The sequence below is a fragment of the Mytilus galloprovincialis genome, chromosome 2 (genome assembly GCF_965363235.1).
Source record: "Mytilus galloprovincialis chromosome 2, xbMytGall1.hap1.1, whole genome shotgun sequence".
Lineage (NCBI taxonomy): Eukaryota > Metazoa > Mollusca > Bivalvia > Mytilida > Mytilidae > Mytilus > Mytilus galloprovincialis.
The window spans coordinates 84,447,807-84,466,600 of NC_134839.1; the positions used below are offsets into that span (position 1 = coordinate 84,447,807).

Genomic DNA, 18,794 nt, shown 5'->3' on the forward strand with positions numbered 1-18,794 from the left:
GCAACTAATGGCTCCCGTTTGATTTTAGACATCGACACCACGAACATGATAGATTACTATCTTGAATTATCTGGAATGTCCTCTCATGGTCTGATCGCAATCGTACAAGTTTGTAGTAGAGTCATGTGGGTCTGGAATTGTCTGGTGAGGTAGGTCAGACATTCCCGACAATTTTGTGCGTACGTAACGTTCAGAAAAATCTGCCGATTCTGTTCAGTGGATTGTTATCGTAACAATGGCCTCCGTCGGTTCACTGTCTGGTCATTATCTGATCTCTGTTGGATTTTATTCACGAGATTCAAAAAGCTGTGCGGACAAATTTGGGCATTTTTTTAACAATGCAAAAGATACTCATCGGGTCCGAATCGTTTCTTCCAACATGCATACGAAGGATGCAAATCAGATCAGAAAATGATAAAGAACGGTATAGTCGGGACGCTTCCTAAACAATGTTAGATGGTAGTCTTGATAAAATAAATGTGTTTACAAAAACCAGCCATGAATCAACAGAAATTTATCCGACTTTTGATTCCTTTTCATCCGGTCCTACAATATTTTGCAGTAAACTAAGAGATAACTTTATAGGAAATGTAATTAAACATATGCCAGATTTTATGTCCTGGCAAGAAAATGAAAAAATTAAATATCTCCTTTGACCATCAACCTCAAAAGGAGTAGAAAGCATAGGGTCCTATTTTAAACAGGCATCAGCACTGAGGACAGGGGACTCTTGATTTATTTATAAAATATATTTATATATCATATAGATAGATTGTTTTTCTTTTTTGCTTTTTTTATTTTTATGGTTTTGTTTGTTAAATGTATTTTGTGTATGTGTATATTATTTGTCACAAACTTATTGTTCAGAGTTTATATGACAATAAATATTTGAAGTAAAAAGCCCGATGTGTGACAGAGCTATACTACTATTGCCTTTATTTAGGCTTGAACACTTTTTTCTCTCTGTATTTTAGAACCTACTACGTCGGCTCCAAATGATCAGTCAACTACTACTCCATTCAAACCACCAGTAGGTAAGTACAAAATATTTTAAAACAAGTGAAATATAAAGTTACCGGACATATAATTTACCCTTGTTGAATTGCCTAGATAAAATTGTGAAAGGAGAATGAATTCATTTGAAATGTGCTTACGTTATAAATTTAATGCTGTTTTTTTTCATATAAATTTGTTCAACTATTTTTATTTTATTCTTTTTAACCCAAATCATCCTACAAATAGCCTACGATTTTTTTTTAATGTATAACCAAACTACATTTTCAGGGTCATTATTTACGTCATACAAATTGTCAGTAGTGAACGGAGCTGTGCATGTTGATTGGTCTATCGATAGTAACTACGATGATGTTGTTGACAGTCTTGCTTTATCGTTTGCTATTATAAAATATGGTATTTGCGATTCGGAACTCAATCCAGTGTATAGCAGCATGTAAGTGGTTTACCTTCCAGTTATTTTTAACACTTTAAAAAGCACATTGTATGTATAAAACACACAAAACATAATTGATTTACAAATTCAAAATGACACAAGATATGTCAACTGTTATTAGATGTTTATTATACAAATGAGCATTTCTTTAGATATCAAATTGAACAAAAAAGAGGTGAAAGTACTTTCAAGTTTGGTTTAAATAAGCCAAATGTGTATGTGCCTTTGTAAAGTAAAAACATAATTAGGGTAATCGCCTTTAATCCATTAAACTCTTTGTTGTTGATAATTGATATGTTGTTGTCAATGTTCAATTTATTCACATGGGTTGACTCTGCAATATTTGTCTATTAAGCTATTTTTGTATTTTCATTTTATTTTAATTTGTAGACCATTGAGTAATACCACAAGCTATACTTTAAACGGTTTGCTTATGTGGACAACTTATAATGTTCGGCTAGTTATAACTTCATCTCAGCAAAATATTTCTGATGTTCATAAACAAGTTGAAGGTGAAATTACTACACCAGAGACAGGTATTTATTTGATTGTTACTGTGTTCCTTTATTTAAAATTGGTGTGCTATAAAGTTGATTGACATTTAACATGCATTTCAATTTAATGAACCTACCTTATGTATGGCTATGTCATATACCATTCAAAGCATGTACTGCCCTTTTTCCTTAAAAGTTCAATTTCCGTCCCATCAGTCGAATGTAATTGGCTAGCGATTCTTTTTTTAATATGTCAGCAATATTACATTATCTGTTTTTTGTATAAAAAACAACATATGAAAACATATATATTTTGACGTTATTTTCTTTTTGTTCTGAAGAAACTGTTTAAAAATGGTAAAATGACTGAAAGCAAGAAAATTTCATTATAATTTTCAATGTTTATCCAATCGCTAATAGTTTTCGATATGTAAGATTTACGATTAAAAATCTTCAATGTTAAAAATGCGAGCAACAATCAATGAATAATATCAAATGTTGAACATGCCAAACGAAAGTATACGTAAAACAAAACTGAAAAGTTTTGAAATATGACTAGAAACATTTACTCTTCTAACACTGAAACTGATGCCATATTGTTTAGTTGGTTAGCAGAACCTTTTTTTCGATAACTTTGTGAGTATGATTTCTAGTGTCTAAAGCAACGACAATGGTCATGAAAAACACAGCCTGACAATCATAGGATTCTGTCTATTTAACTAAATTTCACCCATCAAGAATGTAAGGGAAAATTTTGTTTATCTTGTATATCTAATCAAAACAGAGAATAACATGTATCATATAATCCAACCTAGAAAAATTGTTTAAAATATCAGGACCTGATGTTGTCGTCGAAATGTAATGTTCTTATTTCCATGTAGTTTTTATAAATAAGTATTTGCTGTTCATTAAAAGTTACGGACGATATCGGGTACCAGTTAGGTTTTACCTATCGCAATAATAAGTAAGTCAATGACTTTTCGTATTTGTGCAAGGTATTTTATTAAAGAATGTTGGTGCTTTCTTATATTGCTTATTTTTTAAGTTTGGCTATATCGAACTAAATTCGTTGTTGTTTCGTTCTGTTTACTCCACTGTCTTGTGATTAATGTTTTATGGGGAGGTAAAACTCTTTAATCCAGAAAAAAGGTCTCCACATGCTTGTTGACCAGTGATTTCATGTGTGTAATATACAGCAACGTCATTACAAACGAAAAAACGTCCATGTGCATTACATTATGTCAAACATTTTTTTATATTTTTTATTCATTTCTTTAAACAGAACCATCTGGATTTGTAAAAAGCGTATCAGAAATTGCCAAGAATTCTAGTGCATTTACTGTCAGTTGGATTGATCCTGACTGTAATGAGACTGGAGGAGTATTTCTACGTTATGATGTTGTGGTGTCAGGATTCCCACAGAACTTTTCAACCATTAAACGGTATCAGAGTATCTCCGGTTTACAGACGTATACAGACTATAATGTACAGATATCATATATTAATAATATTGGTGCTGGGCCACTCTCTCCGATGCAGTCGTTTAAAACAGGAGAAGGATGTAAGAATTTATTTGATATTCCCTTATTAACGAGTTGTCAATAACTTTCCGGGTAACTGCTGATCCGACAAATAGTTTGGTCTGAATAAACCTACATCAATCATTTATTAAGAAATTGTAAGATAAGGCTAATTTTGTCTTCACAATCATGTAGAATAGGAAAAATACGATAAAATAGGACATATTTTACTTTATTCTTATCCAGGAGTATAAACCCTAATACTGAATAATTTGTTTAACTTAAGTGCTTGTGTTGTAGGTGTCATAAAATTCATTTGTTTGATTTTTGCAGTGCCCGCTGCACCAACTACCCTGATGTTAACACCGTCAATAAGATCAGTCACTGTTAGTTTTTCAATTCCTTCGCCTACAAACGGTATTATCATTGCCTATGATATAGCCTACAGTGAAGCTGCAAATTTCATAGATAGATTACAGAAACCATCCACATCAACAAACGTCATGTTGGCTGATCTTTCTCCAGCAACTCTATACTTTATAAAGGTAAGTCCTGTCAACGTATATTTGTTCCTAATAATATTTTTTCCTGAAGGAAACAATATTATAATAATATTTGTTCTGCGGAAATTATGTCATGGAATATTTTTTCCTTCTGTATTATATTTGTTCCACTGATATTAGGAACTTATCTTAAATGTTCCTGAGTATAACAAATGTTCCTATTATGCTGATTCATTATTATATTAATCAAAACATATTTTAAATGCTGATTATATTCTAAACCAAAACAGATTAAATGCTAATTATTTGATTATTATGTAAAATGAAAAGAGTTAATATGAGTTAGATATATTCACCTGTACACAACACCTGAATGTATACTTAAACACGGAGGCTGATGAGGATGAGAAAATATTTATGTTTTTAAATGATGGGACATATGTTGAAGGTTAGTAAATAATGTTAACAAGTTCAGCTGTGAAATATAAATGTTAATTCTAATGAGAAAAGTATCGTCAAATATGCATACCAGTAATTATACCCCACGCAACGGGTTGCGGAGGAGGGTATAAGGTAGCAATAAACAGTTAGGAAAAAATACTAAAATTTGCCCTTATGAATTTTACCATCCCTTTTTCATTGCTTTCTTGCAATACCAAGCTTACTGTTTGTGTCATATATGGGCATATGTATGTAATCAGAATCTTCCATAGATTTTATATCAAGTATATAAAATGGTAAAATATAATTTCCTTTTGGTGTATCCATGGCAACAATCTGCATTTATTTGTTATAAAATATTGCAAAAAGGGGGGGAAAGATGTCACATATTTCCCCAAAATTTGGCTAAAAGTAGAATTTCAATCGCTTGAAGTAATACCTTTTCTGAAACTGTGTACATATATCATTCAGCAAATCCAATGAAAATCATATGTCTTTCATCTCATTTTTTTGTAAAATTGCGTCAAAAACTTCGTGTAGAAAAAGAGTGTTTGTAAACAGTACATTAATTTCTGGACCGATGGCCGGTCTAGCTATGAAAATACGGATTGTCAAACAGAAAACAGCCCATAAAACATGTAAAAAATAATCTTGATGCACTTATAAACCACCTTTGAAGGCTGAATTAGCACTCATCTGTCTAAAAATGAATTTTATTACACAATAACTTTCCTATTTGAAAAATCCACAGGGGCCAAAATGCGAAACTAAACTCCTAACTGTGTATTGCTACCTTAATAGTAAATATTTTTTTCAAATTCTCCCTTTTAACTTATTTTCTGAGTTCTACTAGCTAATACGAGTAAAATGGCCTTTTATTTTTGAAAATTGGTTGAGTAATGAATATTTTATGAAGGTTAGCAGTTGACACTGAAACGCGACAAAAACTGATTTTAAAGAAAGGTGCCAAGTCAAAGTGTAAAATCTTGTCTCTACCTCAATTTTTAGCCAAATCTAAAAAACTGTACCTCTTTTGTCAGTTTTTTAATGTTTAATATCTTAATAAGATCTCTGATGATGCAACATTGTATAAAATTTAGCAATTTCAAGCATAAAGATGTTAATCTTTATGCTTATTGCATACCAAAGACTTGATTAAAAAACTTGGTGATAGGGAATCAATTTCTTACATCTGATTTAACTAACCATTTAATATATGCCAAAATGTAACATGAAATCTTGATAAAAACAATAATTTGATATATTCGCAAGAAAAAAACCAACACGTTCAATACTTAGGCTACTACATGCAGCCCAATCCATCAGAAGCAAGAGTTAAGCCGATAGAGTACAAATATAAGCCTTGTGTCAAAATGTCTAATTTTGGTTGCTAGGGACTGTAAACAATAAAATTGACATATATTGTCATTCTTAAACACTTAATTTACTCAGAAGTTGATTTAGAATCTAAATATCAATAGATTTGTGGCATGAAAAGTCTTAAATTATACAATTCTGAGCTTTGTAAGTATGCCATAAGGTAGCAATAAACAGTTAGGAAAAAATACTAAAATTTGCCCTTATGAATTTTACCATCCCCTTTTCATTGCTTTCTTGCAATACCAAGCTTACTGTTTGTGTCATATATGGGCATATGTATGTAATCAGAATCTTCCATAGATTTTATATCAAGTATATAAAATGGTAAAATATAATTTCTTTTTGGTGTATCCATGGCAACAATCTGCATTTATTTGTTATAAAATATTGCAAAAAGGGGTGGAAAGATGTCACATATTTCCCCAAAATTTGGCTAAAAGTAGAATTTCAATCGCTTGAAGTAATACCTTTTCTGAAACTGTGTACATATATCATTCAGCAAATCCAATGAAAATCATATGTCTTTCGTCTTATTTTTTTGTAAAATTGCGTCAAAAACTTCGTGTAGAAAAAGAGTGTTTGTAAACAGTACATTAATTTCTGGACCGATGGCCGGTCTAGCTATGAAAATACGGATTGTCAAACAGAAAACAGCCCATAAAACATGTAACAAATAATCTTGATGCACTTATAAACCACCTTTGAAGGCTGAATTAGCACTCATCTGTCTAAAAATGAATTTTATTACACAATAACTTTCCTATTTGAAAAATCCACAGGGGCCAAAATGCGAAACTAAACTCCTAACTGTGTATTGCTACCAAATGTTTTTGACCCGTCCGTCCGTCCGTCAGTCCGTCCGTCAGTCCTGTTTCTTGTCATCGCAACTCCTCTCAAACCACACAACAGAATTTCACGAAACCTTTTCAGATATTAAGGACATACTATGTAGTTATGCATATCGACGGGAAATTGCGATTCAATTTTTTTTCTAGGAGTTACGCCCCTTTGAACTTATTTACTTTAATGTACTACTGCAACAGTTTGTCATCGCAACTCCTCTCAAACCACACAACGGAATTTCACGAAACCTTTTCAGATAATAAGGACATACTATGTAGTTGTGCATATCGACGGGAAATTGCGATTCAATTTTTTGTCTAGGAGTTACGCCCCTTTGAACTTATTTACTTTAATGTACTACTGCAACAGTTTGTCATCGCAACTCCTCTCAAACCACACAACAGAATTTCACAAAACCTTTTCAGATAATAAGGACATACTATGTAGTTGTGCATATCGACGGGAAATTGCGATTCAATTTTTTTCTAGGAGTTACGCCCCTTTGAACTTATTTACTTTAATGTACTACTGCAACAGGTTGTCATCGCAACTCCTCTCAAACCACACAACAGAATTTCACGAAACCTTTTCAGATAATAAGGACATACTATGTAGTTGTGCATATCGACGGGAAATTGCGATTCAATTTTTTTTCTAGGAGTTACGCCCCTTTGAACTTATTTACTTTAATGTACTACTGCAACAGTTTGTCATCGCAACTCCTCTCAAACCACACAACAGAATTTCACGAAACCTTTTCAGATAATAAGGACATACTATGTAGTTGTGCATATCGACGGGAAATTGCGATTCAATTTTTTTTCTAGGAGTTACGCCCCTTTGAACTTATTTGCCTCACTATACTGTTGACTCCTCTCGCTTGGAATTTATGTACTACTGCAACAGTTTGTCATTGCAACTCCTCTGAAAAAACCACACAACAGAATTTCATGAAACTTTGTAGATGATAAGGACATACTATGTAGATGTGCATATTGACAGGAAATTATGATTCAATTTTTTTTTCTTATAGTTTCCTTTTCTTACACTTATTTAATTTCTCCAATGACAATGTGGGAACGTGGGGTATGTGAGCGCGCTCACTAAGGTTCTTTAATTGTCGATAATTCAGAAATGATTATTCAATGTCTACAACATTGGGAACAATTATTCCCCATATTCATGATACCTGTTCTTATAATAATTGTAAATACCAATTTACCATTTCGGTAGTAGTAATGGATAGAATATAATAATATTTTTGGGTTGGAAAAGATATTAGATAATATTTTTTCCAATCAGGAATAAATATTACATAATACTTTTTCCATTCGGAATAATTATTACATAATACTTTTTCCAATCAGGAATAAATATAACATAATATTTTTTCCAATCGGGAATAAATATTACATAATACTTTCTCCAATCTGGAATAAATATTACATAATACTTTTTCCAATCGGAACAATTATTACAAAAGATTTTTTCCATTTTGTTTCTTCATTTTAATGAATGATATGTCAAAATCATAGTGAAAATGATAAAAGTCAAAATGTAATACCAGTCATAAGATAAAATTTCCACCATAATATTTATTCCAATGATAATTTATTATGTAATAAAACTTCCTTTTAAAATTTATTTTATGTGAAAAAAATTCTGAGTCATCGGTCCTTTTATTATGCTGATGGAATAAATATCACATAACAATAATTCCAATTGGAACTTTTGTTACATAATAAATTATCTTTGGAATAAATATTATGACGGAACTTATATTCTGTCCTACAGTGATCGATTATACTTTATAAGTTTGAAATACTGTGGATTCATTTATTTTCGTGGGTATCAATTTTCGTGGATTGCTGAAAACTTGCGTTTTCGTGGATATTTGATTTCGTGGTTTATCTCTTCCCACGGAACACACGAAAATTGGTATCCAACAAATAAAAATGAATCCACAGTAGGCTGAGTTATCTTTATTACAGTTTATTAATAAAATAAAGGTATTTGTCAATAGATATATGGATAGATCATACAATTGTGGGAACTCAAATTAAAAATAAGAAGTGGTATGATTGTCCATGAGACTTCTATCTACCAGAAACCTAATGTTGAAGTTAACAGCATGAAAATAACTTTATCTATTAGTTGTGAATTCATTGTCATCTTTATCATAATCTAAACTAATTTTGTAACAATACAAAAATCAGAATGATGTAAATGTAACTGTAAGAATTGGGTTCATTTTTAAAATTTCATTTGGGTGTAAAAGTGCAGATTGAAACACATTTCATGCGTGACGAATTGTCTTATATGAGCACTCTCTTCAGCCTTAGTGTTATCCATATCATACATGAAGCATAGTTCTTTTACATGCTTATTACCATGTTCAATAATGCAGATAGTTGATTATAAAAATACTATACACTTACTGACTTTAACTGAAGTCCAAACAAGGAATCAAATACTTATCAAAGTTGAGTGTTTTGATGTGAAATGATTGTCTTAAGCAACTAGATGACGCTGTTTTCAGCAATATGGACTGCTATGTAAATACAACTGTCGTTTTAAGATGAAATGGCATTAATTTCACTTCAGGTTCGAGCTAGAACAGAAGCAGGGTATGGTAACTACAGTTCCCATCAAAGTACAGTAACACAAGAAGACTACCCAGATGCACCAACATCTCTAGCTGTTACTTTCAGAAATGAGAGTTGTTTAGGACTATCATGGAGTGCACCAATTGTAACCAATGGAGTTGTATCTTCTTATCTGGTAGGTCGATATTTTGTTATAGCCTATATAGTTATTGTTATTCTGCCACCAGATCTTGATAAAACAGTTTTTGTTGGAGTACTTAATAAATTTAACAATGTGCATGGTTCAGCAATCTGAGTTTTGAGTACCTCACAATATTAATGTCAAACAAGATCATTCAGCTGAATGCATGAAAATGCTTATACCAATGCAAGCACACATGGGAAAAAATATATTCACCAAACAAAATTATTAAGTATTAAGGAAGAATTAAAAGGAGATGGTAGAAATACGTCAATGAGATATCACCCAAACTACACATTAAAATATAGATAAATAAAAATGCAATCTTCAACAAAGAGATCAATGTTATATTTGACATGTCAACCACATAATTATGATGAGTTTATAAAAGGTACACACCCTGCTAGTGTGAAATCAGCTCATCCTACACTGTAACAGCGTAGACTACAGATTTTCTATAACAACTTCACATAAAAGTCATATTTATCATGAACATGGTAGGTCTGTACAGGCATTCAGTGCAACAACGAAAAAGTGAAAAATTTTAAAATTTATAAACTTCTGTTCATAAATAGGTTATCTTGAATCTGAATGACAGTGTAAGTATTTTACAAGATTGTTCTGTAGCAGATTTTTCAAGAGATTTTCTTTGCTCCATTTTGGAAAGCGTGGCTTATCGCACTTGAAGTTCTTATTGTAGAGAAAGAGATATGTCTACTACATGTTTCAATAAATACAAAAATGAAACTATAATATGTGATTCATATGTGGTTTCCCCTGTATCGAATTAAAAACAAGTCTGAATTTGTCCAGATTAATTCGCAGATAAGGATCCACCTCGGCTTTCCAGATGATCACATAATCGTTAGTTTTTCACCATTATAATCAAGCAATAAAAAACCTTTTCTCAAAATAGACATTTTTATCATTAGTTATCTTGATATCATATTGAGCATTTTGACAAAATTCACTGTCTTGGAAAATCTGATGAGAGGAAGGAAAATAAATTTTCCTTTTTTTTCATTAAAGGATAGGTTTTGAAATTATTTGCTTTGATATAAATGTACTAGTATTTCTCTCACATTTTGCAATGGTGGAAGGTTGAATTCAAATTACTTTTGTGGCACAAACATGATGATGATATATTAAACACTGCAATTTATTCACGTTTACATATTTTTGGTGATTAACTGTTCATTTACAGCCCGATTGGAATGTATCTTTGTCATTTGTATGTGATTTTGCATACCGTTTTTATATAGAAAAGTAGGGATCTTGTTTATCAAAAATACTGTCAGTATCTTTCGATCAAGAGACAATGCTTTCTTCCTGGTATTAGTCAAAAGATGTATATCGTTTACAATTTATATTATTGCATTTTAGTCGATTTTTTTATCAAAACAAATGCAAAACATTCCTATTAAAACTAAAGCTCGGCTCCACACGTATATGATAGATTCCAATTTTAACGTGATGTCTTTGAACTTCTTACAGGCGGTTTGAAGCTGAGTAGATAACTTACAATTTCATAAACAGTTATAATTATCAAGGAATCACACACAAGAGAAAACTAGTTGTCTAAATAATAAATATATAAGTCGTCATCAAAGTCAGAGGGTTAGCGCTATAAAACCAGGTTTAATCCACCATTTTCTACATTTGAAAATGCCTGTACCAAGTCAGGAATATGACAGTTCTTGTCCATTCGTTTTTGATGCGTTTTGTTATTTGATTTTGCCATGTGATTATGGACTTTCCGAATTGATTTTCCTCTAAGTTCAGTATTTTTGTGATTTTACTTTTTTTATATTGAAATTGTCTTGTTTATGTGTTTTACACATGCTCATGCTGTACTTAATATTTGCCTATCAGATATTTTTGCTGTCATTCAATGACCAATTTTAAGTGGATTTTTTTTTATTCGTGAAAACAATAAGCTCAGAATTTTTCTTTTTTTATGATAATTTTTTTTCCAGATTTCCTACCAGGACACAATGCAAGCCAGTGAAGAATTGAATACTACGACTGGAGGTGTAATAAGATCCACACTTTTGTGTTTTCTTCAACCTGGACGACGTTATCAGATCAAAGTGGCTGCAAAAACGAGTAGGGGATTTGGTGATCCTGATCATTTGTTTGAATACACAGAGCAATCAACACCGACTTCTCCACCAGCACCAAAGAAGATTAGCTCCACTGCAACAACAATCGAGATCTCAATTGATCCAGTCATATTGACAACAGGACCACTTACTGCATATGTAATATATGTTCATGATCTTACCGTTAGTTCTGGAAAACGGAAACGGGCAGTTGGAAATCCACCGGGAGTTGAAACAGCGATACTTTTACCAAATGAAGTGTTGACGACGACATTTTTCACAATAGGGGATGGAAAAATATATAATAGTATCCAAAATAATCCATTGGTTTCTGGTCATCAGTACGACGTTTATTTACAGATAAGAAGTACGCTTCTCAGTATAACAAAGTCAAGCTACAGCAAAATTGTACTTACCCCCACTCTTTCCACCTTGGCTCCAAACCCTGTTGTGGCTGCTTCTACTGATTACACAGGTGTAATAATCGCCATTATTGTTATCATTATCTTAATTATCATTGCTATTGTCGTTATCTGTGTTCTGGTTTGGTATAGAAGACGTAGAAGTTATGCACCGTATGCAGCACATACCGACGACAAGGGTACTTATGATAGTATGTACTCTCATGTTGATGATTATGATCCTCATAAATATTGGAATACTATTTATTCACACCGAGAAAGTCGATACATAATTGCTGGAAGGAACCTCATACCTCCCGATAGAAGTAATTTTGATATGAATGGAGTTGTTGAGTCCAATATGAATCCACCAATAACCTTTCAGCAAGAGTTTCATGATCTCCCTCATGGGCGTTTAGCATCGTGGAATGTTGCATTGAAACCTCGAAATCAGCGGAAGAATAGATTCCCACATTTATTACCGTATGACCATTCGCGTGTTGTTCTACGGGAGGATGATAACTCGGGAGACGATTATATCAACGCAAATTTTATTCATGGATATCATAAACAGAATGCATATATTGCGGCTCAAAGTCCTTTTGACGAGGAAACAGTTCTTGACTTTTGGAGAATGATTAATCAAACAAATGTTTCTGTTATTGTAATGATCACTAATATCATAGAAGACAATATCGTTAAATGTACCAAATATTGGCCTGATCAAAATCAGGGAAAGGTAACATACGGCAACTTCTTTCTCGAGCTGATTGATACTCAAGAATTTGCATCATATGTAATACGGACCATGAAGTTTAAGTCGAACAATACGTATAGCACCACTAGAGTTGTCCATATATTTGATTTTTGTTCGTGGCCAGATCATGGTGTCCCTGATGATCCTATACCATTGTTAGAAATGAGGTTCAAGGTTAAAGAGTACAACAGTGATACACCTGCATCACCTTTGTTAGTACATTGTGGTACAGGAGTCGGGAGGACAGGAGCCTATATTGCCATAGATAGCCTTCTGGAACAGTATGATAGAGAAGGTCGTATAAGTATATCAGCTTTTGTAAGGCGTTTGAGGAAGGATCGGGTTCAAATGGTACGGACAATAAAACAATACATTTTCATTTATGATGCCATTTTTGAAGCGAAACATGCTGGCCAAACAAGAACAGGGCTTGATTTGAAAGAAAAATATCATCTGCTGACAAGAAAAAATCCGAAAACGAAACATTCATATTTACGAGATCAGTTTGAATGCTTGTGCAACTTTACTCGCAAATTACACTCTGCAAACTGTTCAGATGCTCTATCTATTAATAATATAGAGAAAAACAGGTTTCCAGACGTCATTCCAACAAATATGTACAGAGCCGTATTGAGCACTCCTGGGGGAGTCGGACGGACTGATTATATCAATGCAGTTTTACTTGATAGCCATCGACAAAAAGACCATTTCATCGTTACACAGACACCATTGCACACAACTATTATAGATTTCTGGAAACTGGTTTACGACTTTAATGTCCACACCATCGTCATGATGGAAAATTATAAACACGAGGATGATACATGTGCAGAATATTGGCCAGAGGAGAAGAAAATGAAACAGTTTGAGCCTTTCTTCATAGACAGTATTGCCGTATACCAGCAGGACAATATCACTATTCGCCATTTTAAAATTCATAGCATGCTTAATCCTAAAGTGCAGGCACGTGAGATTCGTCAATTTCAATTTAATGCTTGCAACGACACAGACTTCGTACCAAAATCAAAGTCGATGTTTCTTGATCTCTTTGACTTGGTTAAGGACTGGCAGAATGTGTCCTGTGAAGATGAGAGTCCAGTCATTGTTCATTGTAAGGATGGGGCTACACACAGTGGATTTTACGTTGCTATCAGCAATATTTGCGAGGCCATGCTGCATGATGGTGATGTTGATGTATATCATACTGTAAAGAGAGTTAAAAAGAGAAGAACGCAAATTGTAGACCTCGTGGTAAGTGGTGGTTTACGATACTGGTTGATTTATTCATAATTTATTATATTTATGTATGTCAAAGTAGTTGTTTTCATTATCAAAACCGAATTTTACAAGATTTATTACATGAGAGGTCGACCAAAATATTTGTTAATGACATTTGATTAGATGTAGTTATTGACCTAGACTTTCTGTCCATGCATTTAAGATGATGAAAACATATTTTTAAAATGCCTTATCCTTTTAGTTCAGGTAAAAACATGGTCAAGTTACAATAAAAAAAAATAGGTCAGATTCTTTTACTTTTTTATCAAATTTACAAATAATAATATGTGTTATATATATATTTGTCTGGCTGCTTATTCTACTCCAGAGGGTTTAAACTTGTGGTGTACCTGTATCAATTTGACAGCTCAATGGAAATGGAAATGTATTGTTCTCAGGAACTGCAAATCAGAGCTTCTTTGAATTTTACAGCAAGCTTTATGTGGGCATGTTATATCGTGAGATGCGTTTTTACATTCATCGCCATTCAATTAACCAAAACTTATTGTTATTCTTACACATTATTTAAGGGACTAAGAATCAAGGCTTCTTTCACGCATGTTATACCGTGTTATGCGCTTTTACGTCCATCACTGAGCAACGTCCTATTAACCGAAATTTACGGAGTGTTGATGTCCATTGTTAAATCTTTCATCTAATTTCGAAAATGCTGATCATGTTCAGAAAATATGTGTTTGTAATTAATATTCAGTTTTTATTTTAGGAACAATACCGGTTTTGTTATAAGATATTATGGGACTACATGAACATGCGACTTCCAGGAGGAACACTGACCAATATGATGGACCATACTCAAGCAGATAAATTGTACAATGTTGGTAGTTTAAGTCTTCCATCCTACACGTCTCACCTGGAGTACTCACAGTTTGACTACAGCTGAAGACAAATATTGATTATACATTTTGTATATGTATGCTTTTTATGTAATGTACGAACATGTAGCAATTGAAAATGTGTTTATAATTTAATTAGTCTGATATTATCGATATAAGTGAATACATAAACATCATATCAATATAAGTTGATGAGTTAAAGAGCTTTTGCATTAAAAGTTATTAGCCGCATAGAGACTGTCTCTTTACGTCTTTAAATATTCGAAATTGTTAAACACATTCTGAGAAAAATAACAGATTTAAACTTTCCGATCACAGTAATAATTTCACAACACAATTACAAAAAAGGGGCATTGATCAATGTTCAGCAAATTGTTTTTCCTATGAGATTTCGGGTGGGTTTTTTCCAATGAATTTGAATTTGAAATTGTTATTTTATAGTTTATAATCAATATATATCAAAAAAATATCCAATGGTGCTTTTTCATAATACTAGTGATTTGATTTCGTTTTCTGTTTCATTATGTAGATGCGTATGTGTTGCTTAAGTTTAAAATCAAGTGACTATTTAGATACACTTACGGTAGAAGTTGCTTATTTTTTAGAAGTTGTTTTTCTCTATATCTACCGGTATATAAAACCAGTGCGATTGTTATTCTATATAAAAATACCAATACTTTTGTTATGATGAACGAATACAAGTATTCATTGAAATGAAACGAAATACACGGATAACGTGTACCCTTCAAGATATTTCAGGTTATAATATGAAATTATCTAGGAACCTATTGATTTCAAAGCAGACTACAAGTGACTACTTTTTATGAAAGGAATAGGTCGCTGGAATGGTTAACATCTTAATGCTTCATAATCATGAGAACGGTGCAATATAAATAAAATGATATTAAACCTCAATGGTACTGTTAAATAACCAACTAAATTCGATGTTCATATATATTTATATAATGATATGTGTTCAGATTGATCAAAATAATATATGATAATGTTAACCTTTTTTTTTTACCTCGTCCAAGCATTATAATAATAGTAGAAAATTGTAATTGAAAGGTGCCATAAATGAACAGGCTTCTGGTCGTATAATCATGGATAATGTTAAAATGTTACCTTAATTGAAACGGTGTTTGATTTAATATTCACAAAATGTTAAACGAAAAATTATCATTTAGATAATCTAGTCTATTTTGTGTTTCAACCTTAACGGCGATGTCTAACAAAGAAGAAGCTTAGATTTTTGTAAAATAAAAATTATGATATGTGGTATGATTTCAAATGTTACAACCATCCACCAGTGATCAAGGAATGGGGATGTTTTACAACTATAGGTTACCGTACAGCTTAAAACAATGAAATCAAAGAATGGGGATGTTTTACAACTATATGTTACCGTACAGCTTAAAACAATGAACAAAATATTGTCTTTTGTTTGTGATTTATATATTTTTTTTTTAAATTGTTACAAAATTCCATTTACCTGTTTTGTCATGTTTTATTTTTCTTCAGATTTACCTATTATTGTTATTGGTACTAAATTGTGAACCATACTAAATAAGTTGATAATAACTGACCTGTGTTAATGTGATATTGTTTGTACAGTATTATTTTGAATTTGATCGTCCGTCCAATTTTAATTGCTATACATGGTTATATTTTGTTTTTACGTGTAAAAGTCTAAAACTTTCGATATCTGTTATAGGTTTGAAATACCAAAGTAATTTGGCTTCGACCATCTCCCGTACCTAAAGATATATTTTTATATACTAGTATGCTTATCGGTTAGTGGTATTTGTTACATTATTGTCATTAGTATTTGTATATTTTGTCACGGAAAATCTTTTTCTTTTATGATGTTTAAAGGCAAAGTTTGGGTACACGACTATGTTCTTGAATTTATTCTGTAATAGTAATAACAAAATTATTGTAATGAATATTTATTTTTTTTTTGGTTAAATTTCCATAGTGGTACTATGAATTAGATTGTGGTTAGTAAGAAGATGGCCTTTTTATCTTGTAATTATATGATTGGTATTTATAAATTATCTTCAAATGTATCTTAATTCTATTTGTATTAAAATATTGATTTCAAGTCATGTGTTATTGAAACTTAAGACGGCATGATTTCTTCTCATCTCAGCAGGTTAAGTGATTACATGTTGCTTTCAGTCACTGCCAGCATTCTTTGATTTACGGTACTACAAGTTTTGTGTTTTTGTTTTGAAACTAAAAGTTCTTGTTTTAGTGTTAAATATGTTTATTGTATTGGTTTTTAATGTAGAGTTCTTCTGTGTGCGTTTTGTTTATTTTTGTTGAGAATTAAAAAGTAGGGGTTGAGAGTCTCTAAAAATTGAACTCCGCCACATTTGCATGTCCGTGTCCTTGGTCAGAAATCTCAACAGAAGATATTTTGTCATACATTTGTTCAAATTGTTTATCATTTTTGAGAATTTAGTTATAGTTGCAGATCTTGATTTAATATTCAAAAAATACTGAACTCCGAGGAGAATTCAAAACGGACATTCTTTAATCTAAAAATCATAAGCTCAAACACATCAAACGAATGGATAAAACTGTCATATTCCTGAGTTGGTACAAGCATGTTTTTATGTAAAAAATAGTGAATTTAACCTGGTTGTATAGCTAGCTAAACCTCTCGCTTTAATGACTGTCGCATCAAATTCCATTATATTGACAACGATGTGTGTAAACAAATCAAATAGACAAAATCGGTAAAAAAAGTAAAAAATGGGGGTACAACAGTCAACATTGTGTTATAATCTTAATCACTATAAAACAAACAAATACGTAACAAAGAAGCATAAAAAGGCTTATAAACAAAGCACATTAGCAAAAATTATAGACAAGAATACAAAAATTTGCAATAGCACAATGACATAATGACGGGATAAATAACTACAGAGTCACGTATAATTAAGAAATAATTCATGGGGGCTTGAATATATCGTTATTTTACCACGGGTTGGCCCTTTATGACAAATATTTTACCCTGAGCGATAGCAAGGGGTAAAATATCGGCATAAAGGGACAACCCGTGGTAAAATTTAGATATATTCAAGCCCCCATGAATTATTTCGATTCTGATAAGACAAATATAGCAATTGTTTTGGTTCAAAGCGCACTAGATGGAGGCAAATATTTGCCGTTCCCATAAATTAACCCACTTTAAGATTGGCGGTAAAGAACGGAGCAAACAGATTTAGTGACATGCTCAAACTATTTACAATAATATATTTAGATAGATTTGGATGAATTTTAATGATAATTTACTTATATATCTTCTATGTATATAAAAAAGGGCTTATACCACATTTTAGTATTGTTTGTTTACGTTTCATTCTGGTGATGATTTTCGGTATCAGAAGCGTGTATTTTCCCGAAAAATGCTTAAACTATTACGTTATCATTCTATGACGTCGTGTACTCCATCCATAAACAATCATATGACGTGGGAGTACAATCAGAACAGCCCAACCAATATATTCATATTTTACCACGGGTGTGTACTCAAAGCGTTTGAAGGACGTCATGTTAGAATGTATATCACCAAAAACAGACTTGACAGTAAAAGTAATATTAATAAAGACAAATAAAAGAACAATACAACACGTTATTTTAAAAGATGATAAACAACGTCAGTACCCAGAATCTATACTTCAAAACCATCGTGTAATATTTGTTGAAGTTGGTACGGAATATTTATCAACAAGGTCTTGGTTCCTTCCAATGATCTTTTTACCCCTGGTTCATCAACTTTCTGCTCAGACACTAATGACGTTTTACAAAGTCTGAGAGGGAGCTGAAAGCTCTTGAATATCGAACAAGTTGGAAAATGTACAACCCAAATGCAGGTGAAGTTTGTATATTGCTACTAAGGTGGGGGAAATTTATAATTTCAAAATTAAAAATCGTCCCGTTTGTCATAGATTTTGGTACTGAGATGACTGTGTA

At 32.1% G+C, this 18,794-nt stretch overlaps 1 protein-coding gene across 3 annotated transcripts in view; it reads left to right on the plus strand.

Moving 5' to 3' along the window:
* The window catches only part of LOC143064648 (receptor-type tyrosine-protein phosphatase kappa-like), a 48,983-nt gene extending 32,069 nt beyond the window's left edge, over window positions 1–16,914 (plus strand). For 2 of the 3 annotated variants that reach the window (XM_076237625.1, XM_076237627.1), the window contains 9 exons: window positions 975–1,034; window positions 1,285–1,450; window positions 1,841–1,986; window positions 3,227–3,505; window positions 3,798–4,009; window positions 9,236–9,412; window positions 9,994–10,017; window positions 11,395–13,929; window positions 14,681–16,914. In XM_076237625.1, coding sequence (XP_076093740.1) covers window positions 975–1,034; window positions 1,285–1,450; window positions 1,841–1,986; window positions 3,227–3,505; window positions 3,798–4,009; window positions 9,236–9,412; window positions 9,994–10,017; window positions 11,395–13,929; window positions 14,681–14,857 — 3,776 coding nt within the window. In that variant the 3' untranslated portion in view covers window positions 14,858–16,914. The remainder of the gene's footprint in view (window positions 1–974; window positions 1,035–1,284; window positions 1,451–1,840; window positions 1,987–3,226; window positions 3,506–3,797; window positions 4,010–9,235; window positions 9,413–9,993; window positions 10,018–11,394; window positions 13,930–14,680) is intronic. The other variant, XM_076237626.1, reaches the window with a different exon arrangement.
* Window positions 16,915–18,794: the final 1,880 nt, after the last annotated feature.